Consider the following 16,949-nt stretch of genomic DNA (forward strand, 5'->3'; position numbering starts at 1 on the left):
TACATATACATGCACAACCACACTCTGAACCCTCAGGGTTACAAGGAACTGGCAAAAGAGCACTGACAGCCCAGCAGGAAGCAAATCACTGGACAGAGTAGTGTCCGAATTAATTTAGGAAAACTGCTGTAGTCATGCTGTACCAGTCTGTAAACTAACACTCTTGTATCCACATACATCATCACACACCGCCAGTGAGAGCATGGACTGTAAAAACACAAAAATCATGAGTCAAAGACTTTCCAGTGTCACAACAGACCTAGACAACGCAGTCTCAAAATACACTGTAGGTCTTAGTAAAATTATATTTATATATTTATTTTGTTTTATTCTTATTTTCATTATAATTTCAGTCTTTTAATTACTTTTTATTAATATTAATTTGGATTTAGATTATATTAACTTGTTTAATTCAGTTTATGGTTAAAATTTTTATATTTACAAAAACCGTTTAATCCTTGAGTGAGTGTGGGGGTGTTGGAGCCTATCCCAGATACCACTGTTGCCTTTAGGTGAAGGTGACGTACACCCAGTTCATCGCCGGGCATTTAGACTGACCAGTGAATCTATGTGGTTGCATGTCTTTGGACAGTGGGAGGAACCAGACACACAGACACAGGGAGAACATGTAAACTCCCCACAGAAATCCCCCCACCCTACCCCCTGCTGAAAAAGACAAAAAAATATCATTTTCAGGTCCATTTGTAGACAATTTATTTAGCCAAAAGAGTAAAACAATTCTCTCAGTCCTGAAGTTTATCTGAAAATTAAAAAACTGACAAACTAGATGAATTAATTAATGAAGTGGATTACTTTTTTCCATTTTCTTGCAGTTTGTTATTATTTATCTGGGAATAGAGTACTGATTGGTCTGAACTCAGTAGAATAAATAATTGAGTGAAATTTTTGCGATTAACCTGTAAAATGTTTCACAATTTCAATCCACCCTAACCCTCACCATCTCAGAAAAAAGGTACTTGAGTGGCAACTATGACTAAACGAGGAGGAAATATAGAAGTATAAGAATGATATTTAGGCTGATATTACTGCTTTGTAGTTATAGTTTACAAATTGGCTTATTTAAAGGGGTCATATTTTGCTTCTTTAAATGGAATTAAACATTTTAAAACATTTCCCTGTGGTCTACATATACTGTAAATGCTCTGCTTCGGTCTGAGTTCCTCATTAATTCAACTCCACAGGTCCATCTTCAACCCTATTTCTGAGTAATGACACCAGAAAGGTCATTTTGAGCGCTGGCCCTTTAAATGCACATGAGCCACTTCATGCCCCACCCCCTCCAGGTTGTTGACTGTGCTGCTCTGTCCCGTTCAACCAACAACTCAATATTTTAGGTAATTTTAGGCTCAAAGTTTGGACATATTTTCAGTTTTTACTACAACTGTTGCTGACAAGCAATTATGGCGTACTTGGAGAAATGTTCGTCGGAAGTCATGACCTTATATGTGCAAATATCGTGACGTAACTAGTTATAGACATAACAAATTAAGAAGGAATTAAAATGGGTTGTATAAATCCACTCAATTTTTGCCAAAATGAATATAAATATAGCTTAGCAGCACCTGGAGGGTTCAAATTCAAATGTTTTCAACCATGATGGTCGACAAATACACAAATAAATGTACCAAAGACTAATAAAAGTGGGTTTAGCAAAATATGACCCCTTTAATGAATTTTAAAGCTTAAGGCAGTTAGATAAAAATGTGCTGAAGAAACTATTTTACATTATGACATATGTCCCTGAGTTGATCTATGTTTAAGTAGTCCAAAATTATGGCTCATTCATGCTCTGTCTGCAGGACTACACAAGTAAAAATGGACCAGATTTCATGAAATTTAGTGGAAGTGTAGGAAAAGAGTCATGGATGAACATGTTAAATTTTGGGGCAGATCAATTAAAGGTGGAAGCTGGATTGACTTTCTATTTCATTATCTTTAGAGACCCTCAGGCTAACTTAGACTGAGGGAACTAAGACACAGTAACAGTAATTTAATCTAACCAACTGACAGAAAGGAAGATAATAAGTGGTTTAATAATGTTGTGGAATGAGGTGAGTGAACTACTTTGGCCTTAGTGGAAGTCTGTACTCTCCACATGCCCTTATGGTAAAATAAAATGATTCTGTGTTAAAGTGTCCTTGGGTAATGTGTGGAAATCAGACACACTCAAATCCCGCTGGCTTACTGAGGCCATCAAGAACAAACATCCTCTCACATGATGATGTAAGACTGTACACAGAAACACTCAGAAAAACAGATCTTTTCATGTATGCTATGCACACACATACAGTGTGACCTCTCATACACTGACACTGACTGTCTCACAACATCACACATAGACATACAGTAGCCTGCGCTGTACGCTTACAGTACCATTACAGCAGTGGGGAAATCAATCACAGAGGGCCGCCTGTCTCCAGTCCCCAGAGAAACCAGAGAGGGTCACCACGCGCGCTTAAAGAAAGATGTTAAAACAAATATGTCTGCACACAAATACATATTGTGTGTGCTTTGTATCACGAGGAGGAGGACATAAAGACCCATATATAAGATATGTATAGACAGTTATCCCTGCCTAAGCCATATGTATCTGTTGGCAGCAGAGTCCCAGAGGGAAAAAACTCTCATGTAGGAGGGCATGTAGATAAAAACAGCATCATCACACACTCCCTTAGTCAGAACAGATCAAAACTGAAATCTAACACTTCTTTGAGCTCTGAGGCTACTTCATGATGCAAGAAACTAAAGGGGCAGAAGGGGAGGGCTGAACCTGGCCTCCAGAGTCTCGAAGCTGGACAGAGAACTCAGTAAAGTGCAGGCAAATGCTGCAGAGAATGAGTAGGCTGCAGAAGAGCAACAGTTTGACAAAGAGTAGGAGGTTCTCAAAAAAATATATTTTCCAGAGCTGGAAAAGGGTCAGCCATGCAATATCAGTTCAATTGCCTGAGAAACAGTAATGGAAACCAAAAAGTTTTGGAGGGTACCCTTTGAGTTTTTGAAGATGTGATAAAAGAAACTTTTGCTGAGGTTATTTTTTTCATCCATCAAAACAAGAGCAACACCTGTTATTTGGATTTAGTCAGAGGCAGATTTTTAAAGACCCTAAAGCTGGATTGATAGTTGTACTAAATCTAAGACTGTTGACACCTGGGTATAGCCTTTTGAAGACTTAACAAGTGTTCCGCCTTAAATAAATCTTGATAATAACCTTAAGGGAATGACTTTGTGAAGGGGCCAGGAAAAAAAATAACAAAAAGAGATAAGTGGACTCACATCTCACGGTCCCACGCTATGACTTACCTCCTTCCCTCTATGTGTCCTTTGCTATTTCTAAAAACCCACGTCTGTTTGTTGAGTTCACTGTTGCCGTAGAGCTCCAAAGGCACCCTAATCCCGGGTTGAATATGCATGATGCTCCATGCAGTGCTGTGTTCGCAGTTTAGTTTCAGCACCGCGTCAGTGAACAGCGCCATACGCCTCTGAGGCTCAGCTGTATGCGGCTGGTTCCGAGCTGCTCTTTGACGGCGCACAGCACAGTTTGACAGGCCGAGCCGGAGAAAGACCCTTTTATCTGTAATCAAATCATCGGCCCCGAGGTTGCAGCTGAGTGAGGTTTCCTTTCCCCCTGACGATACCGAGACCTTGTAAAAGCATGGCGCTTTTACTTTGATGCCCTCAAAAGAAAAAGAGAGAAAAGATGAACCAGAGGATATGAGAAACAGATTGACACATGCTGGTGCTTTTGCGCATTCCTCTAAATAACACACTGCACAAATAAAGTTGAAGTAAAACAATTCGAAAAAAAGATGAGAATAAACAGACAGAAGAGCGTGTGTGTGTGTGTGGATTGAGGGGTGGTGCAAATTGGAGTTACTCGAACTGTTACTTCATCTATCCCAGACTCATACACGGGTTGCATTTTACAGGCTACAGGAATGTGGTCTGCAGCCCCCCGAAAAGAGAGGGAGACACGCACACAGCTTCAGAGAGGGAGGGGGTATGGAGGAGAGAGAGGGAAAGAGGGAGAGAGAGAGACTGAGTGTGTGTTTCTTCCTTGAGAAAGAATCTGAGCCACTTCAGCCTGCCTGCGCTGGAGCCCGATAATAATTACAGGACCGCTCTGGATGGATTTACCGTCCCCGACACCTTGCACTATGGAATTATAATCACCAGAAGGGTGATTTTAAACCCGGTGTCAATCAATAAAGAGCGGGAGCCAGGAGAAAGAGAAAAAAAAAAAAGAAAGAAAGAAAGAAGGTCAGATGTTTTGCCTTTCTTTCCTCTTCGATGGAGCGGATGCGCACCTGCAAGAGTGGTGGCTCTCCTTTTATTTACTGAAAAGCTTAGTTGGTGTGATGCTGCTGATGCTGGTGCTGCTTGGCTGAGGCTTCCATACACTTTACAGACTGAGGACCAGTGGACTAAGAGGAACAGGGGTTGGAGGAGGAGGAGGTGGAGTGATCGAGTGAGAGGTTGAACAGGAGGAAGAGAGAGAGAGAGAGAGCGTGAGAGTGAAACAGAGACTGGATGGATTCCTCTCTTCCTCTGGCACTCCACAGGCGCTCATTCATTTATTTAAGCCCGACCGACGACAGCATGCCAAGCGCGGACTCCAGCGGCAAAGCTCGGTCTGTATAGCATCTCTGTCTTTTAGTCAATCTCTGTCATTCTTTCTCTGGCTCTTTTTTTTTTTTTTTTATTTTATTTTTAACCCTGTGTCAGTTTGTAGTTGTGTCTCACGCACATGCACATGCATTTACGCATACGCACACGCAGTTATCCATAGTCACACACGTGCCTTGTCTCCGTTTTCATATGCAGACAGAGACTTCCCAATAAAACACAAGAGTGAGGGGTCGCATCGTAGCAACGGCTGCCCTCTCACCTGCAACATCCGTGTGGGACCCGACTTTGGCGCCCTCCGGGACACCGCCGACGCACAGGACGCAGCTGGAAGGAGCCAACGCATGGGCCCGAAGCCCCGTGAGGCCCCCGGAATGGCGTGCAGTGCGTGTTACTACCTGGTTATCAGCTCCACACACCTGAACAATGGACACTTTCGGCGCGTTAAAGGGGTCTTCAGGGGTCCACTGTGTCCAGCCGCAGCCAGTGACTCACCGGTAAGATGCCTCGACAGATGTGTGCGTGACGCGGGGACAGTGTGCGTGTAAGGTCTGTGGTGGTAGTCCTGAAGCATGTGAAAGAGTTTTAAAGGTCATTCTCTACACTTTTTCTGTGGGTGAGTTGGGAGGAGAAAAAGTTCTTAACAAGTATAATAAGAAAAGGGGGGGCAAGTGTGGATGTGTGTGTGAACAGTGTGTGCAGGATAGATAAGAAAAAAAAAAGCAGGCAATCATCGCATTGTGGCACTGTCAACTGCTGAGGAGATGGATGACAAAGGTGGATTTTTCTAAAAGGTAATATTTTTGAAAGAATGATCCTTTCTTTTGTGCTATAAAAGAAAGATTTCTTGGTGGAGGATGGTAAAAGTGAATATTTTAACAGAAGAAAGATTGCTTATTCAACCGTGAAGCCATTGTCCCTCCATGTCTCCTTCTCTCTGTCAAGGCTGTTGGATTTAAACGAATCAAATTACATTAGTGCTTTCAGTAGGAGACGAGTAGACCAGCTGAAAATAGCTCTATTTACCTGGGGAGTATTTGTTAGGTGTGTTGGTTAGTGTGTGCTCATAAGCGTGTGTGTCTGTGTGTGTGTCTGTGTCTGTGTGTGTGACCTGGCCAGCTTGGTAGGGTAACTCCCTGACCTTTCCCTGGTGCCCATGGTTCCTTTGAGCCATCAAACTGGCATTTAGTTGTAAACCGGCTCTCAGTCTGTGAGCGCTTTCAGGCTGTGTTTTTGTGTGTGTGCACTTTGAGAGACAAAGAAAAAGTGTGTGACAAAGAGACTGCTGAGAGAATTGCAAAGGAAATGACACCACATGTAAATATGTACATGATATTTGGACTGTGGATTAGTGTGTGTGTGTGTGTGTGTGTGTGTGTGTGTGTGTGTGTGTGTGTGTGTGTGTGTGTGTGTGTGTGTAGATGCAGGAGCTGCTCGGAGGGTCTCTGGTAATCACACATTATTCATGAGCTCTTAATGTGAGACGAGACAAACTGGCGGAGCTGATGACAAGTTTGATGAGAAAGGAGGAAAGGAGCAGCTGGTATGTGTGTGTGTGCACGCTCGCCTGTGTGTGTGAGTGTGTGTGTGCTCATGCTCAAGTCATTACCAGTCTGTCATGTTCAGCCCGCACTCACTATGTGATGGGAATGAGCGAACAGAGTGGAGCAGGCACAGTCAGAATGGCAGAGATTCCCCCAACAGTCACATTTACAAATATACTTGCAAACTTCTGCAATGCATTGAATTTGCTCACTTTTCAGAAGTCCACACCTCCCTCAGTCATGTTATGAAACATAATAAAAACATACCTGTTTGTTTTAATATGGTTTCTCAACTAAAAAGAAATTCAATATTTCTCAGCTAACATTTTCTCCACCACTCTCTCAAGGGAAAAAAAATCCGGAATTGAGAGATATGCAAAAACATATGTTTCCTTCTTCCCTAAAAGTCCACATTCATTCTCTAGGTGCACTCATAGCTTCAGATTTCCACATCACAAATCGCCTTAAATCCTGATTTTTGGTGAGCACATAGAAGTGTCAAGCTCTGCACAGATAATATTCTGTTCAGCAAAAGCCAGAGATCACAGTCAGTGGGTAGTGAAAAATACGTGTTTGTCTCAAATGAAAAATGCTTGTTTTTGTCAAAAGGAGGGCTTTCGTTTCCCCCACAGCATATAGATATTTTTCGTTATTATGATTTAGTTCCCCCAAAAAACAACAAATGATGGGCTAGGGTAAGTCAAATACTTGAAATCTGTACATCGAGGGGCACTAACATAAAAAATTGTGCAAATTACTTACTACACAAGTTGTGAGAAAATCAGTGATTGTTTTGGTGATCCTTTATTCCAGTGTGTCTAAGTGACTGTGGAATAACTTTAGCAAAATAAATCCATATGTTATGAGTAGCAGTCTTACTGTAAAAAAAAATGTAAGAGGTATAAATAGTTTAAATTGCATTGTTTGATAGTTTTAGGCTTACACAACAAAAAAATTACCTTTTAGCATATTTTAATTCAAGTGGACCGAGAGGACACGCATCTACTTCTTTCTTGGATTTTCAAGATGAAGAAAATGTACTCCATGATGTAATTTTTGTCTTATCAGGGTTGTTTCCAGATAGGTGGAGGGGTTAAATCCAGGATTGACAGTTTTGATTACCATCCACTGATCAGATTCCATCAGACACATCCTCAGCATTATTCTACCATTTTACTCTGTGGCTTTGAAATTATGTATAAATATTTAGTCTTTTAGTTTTGGCAGAGAGGAGACAACTGCAGAAGGAAGGCATGTATTTTCAGGTTGTGGCATCACCACCACCCCCCATCCTGATTTCAGCTCCAGCAGCTAAATTGTCATATCTGATGAGAAAATGAAAACTACCAATTTCTCGAGTGGCCACAGTCAACATAATAGAAGAGGCAAAAGCTTCTTTCGAAAGCTGACCTCCGTGTGTACAGAGGCAAATAAAAATGAATGCTCAAGTTATGTTGAAAACATTTTATTCCCTACAGGTATTATAGGTGTCACTTATAGTGTGAAGGACACCATTTACCTCCAAGGCTATGTCCAAGCTAATATAGATGAATTTATATGCGGGAAGTTTTAGGTATTTGAAAACGCAGGCTAAGTGGGTATGGAAGGTCAACAGAAAAAAAAGATGTGCTTTCAGATTTATCCTTATTAGCGTGGACATCGTCCAATTTATGGGCCTGTCAGCATGATAAACAGGCTGTGCTTGTGGTCAAGTAGTTCAAAAATGACCTCTTGTGTCAGCTGAAGTATAGTCCTTCAGCCCATGAGTTTAACACAAGTCTTCAAGTGGGTTAGACACGCTGTGCAGCATATTTTGCTCCTGTCCATTTAGTTGTAGAAGATGCCGATGTCAGCCAGCACAACAGCTAGCTGCTCTTTGATTTAGCTTAGATCAGTGAAGTACAAAGGATTTTACAACTGGGATTTGTCAGGGGTAACTTCTTATGCCTCTACTTTGATAAGACATAGCAGCATTAAGAAAATACTGGGGAGTCAGTGAGTGGTAAAGAACAACAGAGCCTCGTCTTCCTCCACAGCAAATCCTCTTGTGTTGGTTAAAACTTCTCTGTTTTGTTGTATAGTTAGCTTCCCTGTGGAGTGCCGCGGTATTTTCATTTCAGAATTTTGCTCATTACGACTTTATTAGTCATTGTGATAAGGCTCTCGGACACGTCTGCATTATTGTTCTTCAATGTATATTAGTGCTTAATCATCAGTGGTGACTCATTCTTCTAACTCTCATTAACACTTCAAAGGTTTTTTTGTTCTTGGTGTCAGCATAAAGGGAGGACAAGAGGAGGAAGAAGCAACAGAAAGGTGTGTAAAAAGATTGCAGATATAGCCCCAATAATTAATTCAGACAGATCCAAACTGATACACACTTCCATTTCTGTTTCTGTCTCCTCCAATCTCTTTTCTTCTCTTTACATATTTTCCCTTTAGAAATGCTCCCTTTGTATAATAATATAGCCTGGTGTATGTGCATACTTAGCTGTTCATCCACTGAAGACCACTTTGATGTATATTTCACTGCCGTTGCAGAAAACAGATGAATCGTTGGCTGTACAGCACAATGTCAAAGTGAGTGCAAATGCACCAGCGTGTATGTAGATGTGACTCTGTGTTTGCACCCTTGTGTTTTCATTGATTCCGCAGGGAGCTGAACAGTGTTTATGTAAATGAGGTGGCATTTAAACATATGCCCTGAACAATTATCTTGAAACAGCTATTTAACTGTACAAAAACATGGCCGTGTTCAAGTGAGTCAAGAGCTTAGCTACAAATATTAAGCCATCATGAGAGGACGGAGGTGAGATGAGCCAACTGCTTTGCCATTTGGCGCGACAGTTTGCTCATGGGTGTAAACATGATACCCAGGAGCCTTTGAGCACTTCTAATGATGATCAAAAAGTGTATAAAAGAACTCCCAGGGGACTAGACTTAAGCTTGATTACAGCATTTTGACATTTATTTGGTACATTTTGCCTTTATTTGATAGACAAAGCGAAATACTGACATGAAACGGGGCGCAGAGAAAGGACAAAAGACACTTCTTAACAACAGAAAATGTCAGTGAAATGAACATTATGTAAAGTGTGACTTTAAGATAAAAGGTGTTGGAGATTGAAGCTAAAAGGTGGCTATATTGTTGGTGATACTTATGTTGTCAGAAAAGCTATTTCAGAAGCAGGGCCCTTAATGCTGCAGTCACTCACATTCATAAAGTTAATGCACGCACGCACACACATACACACACTCACACACACATGCCATCAAGCCCTAGTGGGGAAGTTTGAGAGTGAGCAGGTGAGTGCTGCTGAATACTAAAGTCCTGTATGACTGGACCATTCCTGCTGACCGCTGCAAAGTGCTCCCACTGATCACCGCTAATGTCCTCCATCACAGTTTACACTCAACACTCCAGAGAGAGTGTGTGTGCAAGTGTGTGTTGGGGAGAAAGGTGGATAATTGGGACAGATGGGGGAGATAGGATGGAGAGAAAGAGAAGGGAGTGGGGGAGAATGAGACAGTTGGCATCGATTTTAACACTCTCTCAAGCCTTTATTGACATTTCATTTAGCTAATGAATTCATTAGTGCTTCATAGCATAATAACCTCTACTTGATAACCAGGATGGTTCCCAGAGGAAATGGGCTGGCTTTACTCTGTTGACTTGTTATTTTCAGATTTTGCCAAACTGCTCCTCAGCTTTCTTTGATTTCTTCTTCTCAGCATCTTCTTTTCTTTTACTAAGCAACTTTCCCCCCTGTTTGTGTGTGCTACATTGTGTAACTTGTAAATGAACCTGCTGTTTGAGGTGACATAACCTGCCAGTCTCTCAACAACACAGCATGCCCATGGAAATTATGGAAAAATAGAGGGAGGTACAATACGGACACATTCATTTCCGTCTACGTATAGGTTCCTTTGTGTTCTGCTCTAGTGTGTTTGCCTCCTTTGAGCTTCTTGTTCACTCCCGAGATAGAGATGATCTTTATTCAATTTACTGATAACTGACTCTTTGTGTGTCTCTTCGACACGCTGTTCACCAGAGACGCAAACAACCTCAATGTTCATGATCTAAACAGCCATCTAAACTTATATGTGGACTACTGTATGTTTCCAATCAGACACTGGATGATGTTTCACCCACAGGGCTTGAGCCTGCACTCACTCTTAACCTTCTATTTGGAGTAGTAGATCTGTCAGAACAAAGATGCTTGTTTATGAATTGGAGTTTTTATTTATTGCAGTTTGAGCATGATGCCTGAGAGGTAAAATCTGCTTCTGTGGCATATCTGTATGAATGTTTGTGGTGACCTGTGTCTGCTCTGTGTGGGTGTGTGTGAGCATGTTTGAAGGGTATGTGGGTTGAGAGTGTTTGGTAATAGTTTTTTTCTGCCATGATAAGAATTGCGAGGGCTGACTCTTTTGAAATGTTTTGTTGTTTTGTGTACAAAGATCCTTAAAGTAGAGATTCTGATATTAGATTTATGATGTGAGTGACACCAAAATTATCATACACACATACTTAAACGTGCTCACACACACACACAGGCACAACAGATGGCCAACCTCTCATTTTGTATATTACCTTGGGACAGATGTTTGTCTGTGTGGTCATTAGTGATCGCAGCATCAGATAATTACCTGGAGACACACCAGCACATAAACACACACTCACATACAATTAGTGAGTGTTTGATAATTACGGGATATTTGATGAACCATCTGGAACACCAGCTCAGGTAGAAACTAAGAGACATGCTCCAAACAAACTCACAGATATCAAAACCTCATAGACTGCTTATCAAAAGAGCATCATTGCTCAAGTCCTGAAAAAAAAAAGCGTGAAGCAAGATGACAGGTGAGAGATGAAGAGATGAAAGTGTTTTTGTTTCCCAGTCATTAGGATGTCATGTTTCATTCACGGTTTGGTCTTATGCTCTTTGATTCTCTTGAAGTGATCTTATATTGCAGTCTGAACCTTGTCTCCGTCTACTCTCTATTTTTTCTCTCCTCTTTAAATGATCTTTTGCCACTGCCTTCTGTCTTTTCCTCCATCAATTCGCCCCCTGCTCTCTGAAACTCCCCTTATCTCTTTTTCTCTGCTATTACGTTTCCTCTCATCTCTTCAGCCCATTCATTTTTAGCAGGTCAAAGGATCAGCTGTTTAGGCTTTAGTGTGAGTGTGTGTGTGCCTGTGTGTCCATATGTGTGTACAGTCGGACTATATTTGAGTTTCTGTGAGGCCAAGTAATATCGCAGTAGCAATATCTGGAAAATTCCTTGAAGGAATGAAAGAAAAGTGAGGGCATATTTTATTTGATGGTCAGTTTTTCAATAACCTCCATTTCACTCCCTCACTCTCCCAGTTGCTTTACCTGGATTCTTTTTTAGAGCAGGAACAGATGTGAGGAGTAATTAGCTCCATTAACCCATGTGCATATTCCCCTATATGCATATGTACGTAGGTGAGCAGACTACACATATTTGCACCTGTGTACTTGAATGCCTAAGTGTCTCCACCACTGACATGCAGGCCTGGGTTAAGAGCAGCTCAGACAAATTAATTATCGGCCCTCTGGAGGAAAGATGACTCACTGAAAGTGGGACTGTGAACCAGTATCTCCTGGCTGAGGCCAAGGAATTTCTCCTAGTCTAGCAAAGACCATTGGACTCCCCCTGAATAAAGCAACTTGGATTTCATCCTCAGCTTGATCTTCAAATCATATTTTTTCACTTTTCATGTGCATAAGGCCAATTTATAAAAATAACTGCGACCGAAATAAGTCGAGCAGGCACTTTGCATTTATAGATCAAAGTGGAAGAGGAATTTTAATGCATATGAACAAGTTTCACTTCCCTGAAATCGTTGACATAAGATCAAGGCTTTCATGTTTTGCAGTACTGTGCCTTGGATAGAATAGGCTGTTATGGTGCACACAGTTCTGCTGGGTGCACAGACTACATTGAGACCCAGCCTAAATTAAGAAAAATCAGACACAAAACAGTACCTATCATTACGGCATGTTTGGCAAATTCCACAACCCTCACATGTATAAACAATACTATTCCATTTTTAATGTTAATGATAATAACTGTTGTTTGGAAGTTTGAGGTGAGGAATAATGGGGAAATGTTGTTATGATTACAGTTTACACTCACCTTCTAGGAACCAGCTCTGCCTAAAAAAGATGGTCCAGGTACAAAAATCACTCATTATCTCAAACTGAATTGCCAATGTTGAGTAAAATGCCTTTTTATTTTGGGTTTGCGAGCATGTTCTAGTAATCATTTAAAAAGAAATTTCAATAGATATATAGAACACATTTGCACTTTTTCTGCTGCCTCAGCCACAGCCCTGACCTTTCACCTTTCCCCTGTGTCTACTGAATGAGATCCCTGGAGGAGAAAAAAATGCATAAAAAGGTCAATGTGAGGGTCAAGGATTAACAGATGAAAAGAGTATTATTGAGCTAATAGCTGATTAAATTTTGCCAGCTGCTTGTTCTTGGTGTGTGTGCACATTTTTTTTTTTTTTTGCAGGAGTGGAACACGCTTATGCAAAAAAAAATGAAACAGAAAAGCACAGTGCAAGCAAGGCAAAAATCCATGTAGTATTATAATAACATTGTGTGTGCGCTCATGTGTGTTCATTCTGGTGTGCTCTCATGTTTATGTATCACTTTAGATAGGACCTACTAGGACATTCTGATAGCACCAGGTCGGTCATGCATCAGTAACAATGCATCAAATTATATCAGACTTACCTCCACCAGCAGCACAAGCCATGATGCACACACTAATAATTCATGCCGTTTGCTTCAACCAGCCTTCACATCAGCTGTGATGGAGAGAACAACTCAACACAATTACCATGAGCAGCAGCATTCCTGTGTTTAGCAGATTGGAGATGCCAGGCGCTCAGCTTAGCGCTGTGCAGAAATGTCCTGGATGTGTGTTGCCAGGATGACAGGATCACAGTGGTCTGCAAGCAGCCTCCAGCTACCAGCCACCAGACCTTGGCTACCTCCTTTACATGGGCAGGGTGCCTGTTTCCTCTGTCTGTTTGTGTACGTATGTTCAGCAGGATTGTGTTTGTGTGTTGGTGCACAAGTCTGTTATGGGGTCTTTTTATCCTTGCTGTGAGGTATATTCTTACCCTGTGGTACAGGATTAGTCACAACACTGAATAGAAAGACATGAAAAACAGAAGGGGGTGAAAGAGGAGAGGAGAGGAGAGGAGAGGAGAGGAGAGGAGAGGAGAGGAGAGGAGAGGAGAGGAGAGGAGAGGAGAGGAGAGGAGAGGAGAGGAGAGGAGAGGAGAGGAGAGGAGAGGAGAAACTAAGAGAAATGAGGAGAGAAGAGAAACAAGGAGAGGAGAAACGAGGAGAGGAGAAATGAGGAGAACAAGGAGAAATCAGGAGGAGAAAAGAGGAGAAATGAGGAGAAAAGAGGAGAGGAGGACAGAAGGAACAAGGAGAAATGAGGAGAGGAGGAGAAAAGAGGAGAGGAGAAATGAGGAGAGGAAAGGAGAGGAGAAACTAAGAGAAATGAGGAGAAGAGGAGAAACTAGGAGAGGAAAAACAAGGAGAGGAGAAAGGAGGAGAGGAGAAATGAGGAAAATGAGGAGAAATGAGGAGAGGAGAAACGAGGGGAGGAGGAGAGAAGGAACAAGGCGAAATGAAGAGAGGAGAGGAGAGAAGATGCAAGGAGAGGAGGGAAACCCAACAGAGATGATAAGATGCGTGGGGGAGGATTTTGTGTGTGTGTGTGTGTGTGTGTGTGTGTGTGTGTGTGTGTGTGTGTGTGTGTGTGTGTAGGTGTGTGTGTGTGCGTGTGTGTGTGTGTGTGTGTGTGTGTGTGCCTGCATGTCATGGGTATTCATCAATTTCCCAAAGATTCTCCAGTTCTCTTCTGCCATAAAACCCAGAGGCAAGAAGTAAACACAAACTCTGTAAGATCTGCTGCACTCCTCCTCTGCTCGTCTTTGTCAGTCTTTCTCCTGGTGAAAAGTTACCCGTGTGTGATTGTTTAGATGTTACATATGTAAAACATGCCTGCCATTGTATCTGAAACAAATATAACATGAGGTCTAGAAGATGGAAAGTGTATTGTTCAGCAGGCGTTACAGCATCTCAGTGCTTTTCATGAACAATACAACTGTAAGATCCAGTCTGAATTCTGTGATCACAGTTTGAGATATACTGTAACTGCAGGAGGTGGAAATCAGGGGAGAAATGTCAGAATTAGAAAATACATATTTTTCATGTGCAGCTGGCTTGTCTCTGTCCATATCAAAAGACTAAATATGAGATCTATAATATGATTTTATTTCATGTCGCTCTGGAAAAGTGCTGTCATGTTGCTTCGGTGATGATACACAGAGCAGATGAGTAGAGTTGATCTAATAATAATAGTGATTGAGTCGCTTTTCCATTGACCCTCAAATTGCGCAAATATAACTTGTGCATAAAGATTTACCTAATGGAAAAATGACAGTTTCACCAAAAGTCTCATTTTTCGATTAAAAGTTTTTGTGCTGGCAAGAGGTGTTTTTTCAGGCGTAGCGCAAATATTATATCACGTAAAACTGCAATGGAAAGACCTTTTTTCGCAACTAGAGTCAGGTGAATTAAAAAAACGGATGTTGAGGGACGTTACAACAAGCGAAGAAGAAGAAACATATCGTGGTATGTGTGGACACACCAGGAAACCCAATCATTTTTTAATTTAGTACGAGATAGAGGGGTAATATATAATAATAATAATGAATATATCTGTAATTCAACACCATATTTACGTTCGTCGCCATGTTTATGGAATGCCTTCTCGTGTCATCTCGCGATAATGAACAAATCATCGCATTTGTGATTTAATGGAAAAACCGGCATTACACACTTCTGTTTTTTCCACATTTAGTAAATATCGGTAAAGTTTTTTGCAGATGTCCAATGGAAAAGCGACTGCTCACATATTTTACCTTTCATCACCACTCTGAAACCATATTGTGATTATTCATCTTTCCTGAAATAAGTAAGGTTCCCTGCAGTCTGTGACCGAGCCAACATGGGGCGCAGAAGTCTCATTTCCTCTCAGACTACTTGAATTGCAATTTGCTGAAAGGTAAATATAGAATTGATTTTGCCCAGTGACACCAAAAAGTATTGCACACTGAAGCTTAAAGCCCCAGGTATGACAGAACTGTGCATCACACTCCACAAAGCGAGTCTAAATGTGGGAAGTTTGTTTGTGTGGATGTATGTGGGTATTTGTGTTTACGTGTGCGCATGTGAAAAATAGCAGCGTGTGATTTATGTAAATGAGTGTCATCGGCCGAGGAGGAGGCAGAATTCCCAGGCCTGATGAGTGGCTTAATGATTCATCAGCCAGGTTGAGGCAGGCATCAATAATGGATGACAGAGTGGGTCATGCAGGATTGCTCGCCCCTTGATTAAAGTGCTCCACAGCTAAATGCTTCACTTCCTCCCTCTTCTCACCCTACCTTCTGTGAGGATAAATACAGAAATGTGCCATCCATGCACCGCCCTGCGAACACACACTAACCTGCACGCTAACACATTGTCACACACACCTCTTCCTCAATCTCTTTCCATACAGCTTAATGTCATCACACCTCTCACGTGCTTAATAAGCTCTCATCCCTTCCTCATCTCCTCACTATGTTTCTTTGGTCTTAATCCAATCATGCCGAGTGAAGGAGGAGAGAAAGGGGGTAGAAAGAGGCAGACAGAGAGTTACAGAGGGAAAAAAGAGAAGATGGAAAGCGTGGGAGAAAAGAAGAGAAAGCCACAAATGACTGGTTTATGATTTGTCTGTACAGAAATGGAACCTTTCTCTCTGGAGATAAGACAGGAACATAAATGTTCTTTCTTTCCCCTCCACACACAGAGCAGAGGGGTTTGTTCTCTCTCTGTAAGCTGTATGTGGGTGTTGGTGTGACAGGACAAATCTCTGTCTATTAGGAGACATAAACCTCTAAACCCTGAGCTACATGGCCATACATACTAATGTAGCCATACAGAGGGCTGGATAGAAGTTGGGAACGATAGCGAGACACACAAAGAAAGAAAGGGATGTGGAGAGCAGAGAAATGGAAGGAGGCAGAGCAGGATGTTGAAAGCAGAGAGAGCCCTGGCAAGATTTCAATCCCCGGCCAGCGTGGGGTCTTAACTGCTACACAATCTTTGAGTACAGCAAAACCAGCTTTAACAAAGTTGGACTGATGTGCGCCACAGAGCAAGTGTGTATGTGTGTGTGTGTGTGTAGAAGAAGTGTTGATGCAACTGGTTCATTTTTCTCCTTCACGCCTCACCCAATTATACTACAATGTATCAGGGAGAGGATCAGTCAGTCTTATTGGCCCAACCACATGTTATGCTTTGATAGCACAAACGCTCTACATGCAGCAAACATGCACTCAAATGGCAAAAAGCAGCATCACGCTGTTAAAGATTTAAAGAAACTGCAATCATGAATGCCTAGAAGAGAGCAATTATTTCTCAATTTCCTGACAACAGCTACCCATCGTTCTCTGTCAGTTGTCTTTACTGCCTCTCTCTCACTCTGTCACACCCTTCACTCTCATCTGTAAGTTTAACAGGCGAGACTGCAGCGTTAAGAGTGTAGCATGTAATCTTCGATCCTATTAATCCTGTTCTTTAAATCTGTCACTTTCTAAACTGATTACCTTCATCTTCTTAACTTGTCTTTCATTCTAATCTGTATCATCACTCT

At 41.6% G+C, this 16,949-nt stretch overlaps 1 protein-coding gene across 1 annotated transcript in view; it reads left to right on the plus strand.

Moving 5' to 3' along the window:
- znf804b (zinc finger protein 804B) overlaps window positions 1-16,949 on the plus strand; it is a 63,868-nt gene that overhangs the window by 18,217 nt on the left and 28,702 nt on the right. The window contains exon 2 of the mRNA XM_030158396.1: window positions 4,843-5,141. Within this exon, the coding sequence (XP_030014256.1) occupies window positions 4,843-5,141 (299 nt within the window). The remainder of the gene's footprint in view (window positions 1-4,842; window positions 5,142-16,949) is intronic.

Source organism: Sphaeramia orbicularis, chromosome 16 (genome assembly GCF_902148855.1).
Source record: "Sphaeramia orbicularis chromosome 16, fSphaOr1.1, whole genome shotgun sequence".
NCBI lineage: Eukaryota > Metazoa > Chordata > Actinopteri > Kurtiformes > Apogonidae > Sphaeramia > Sphaeramia orbicularis.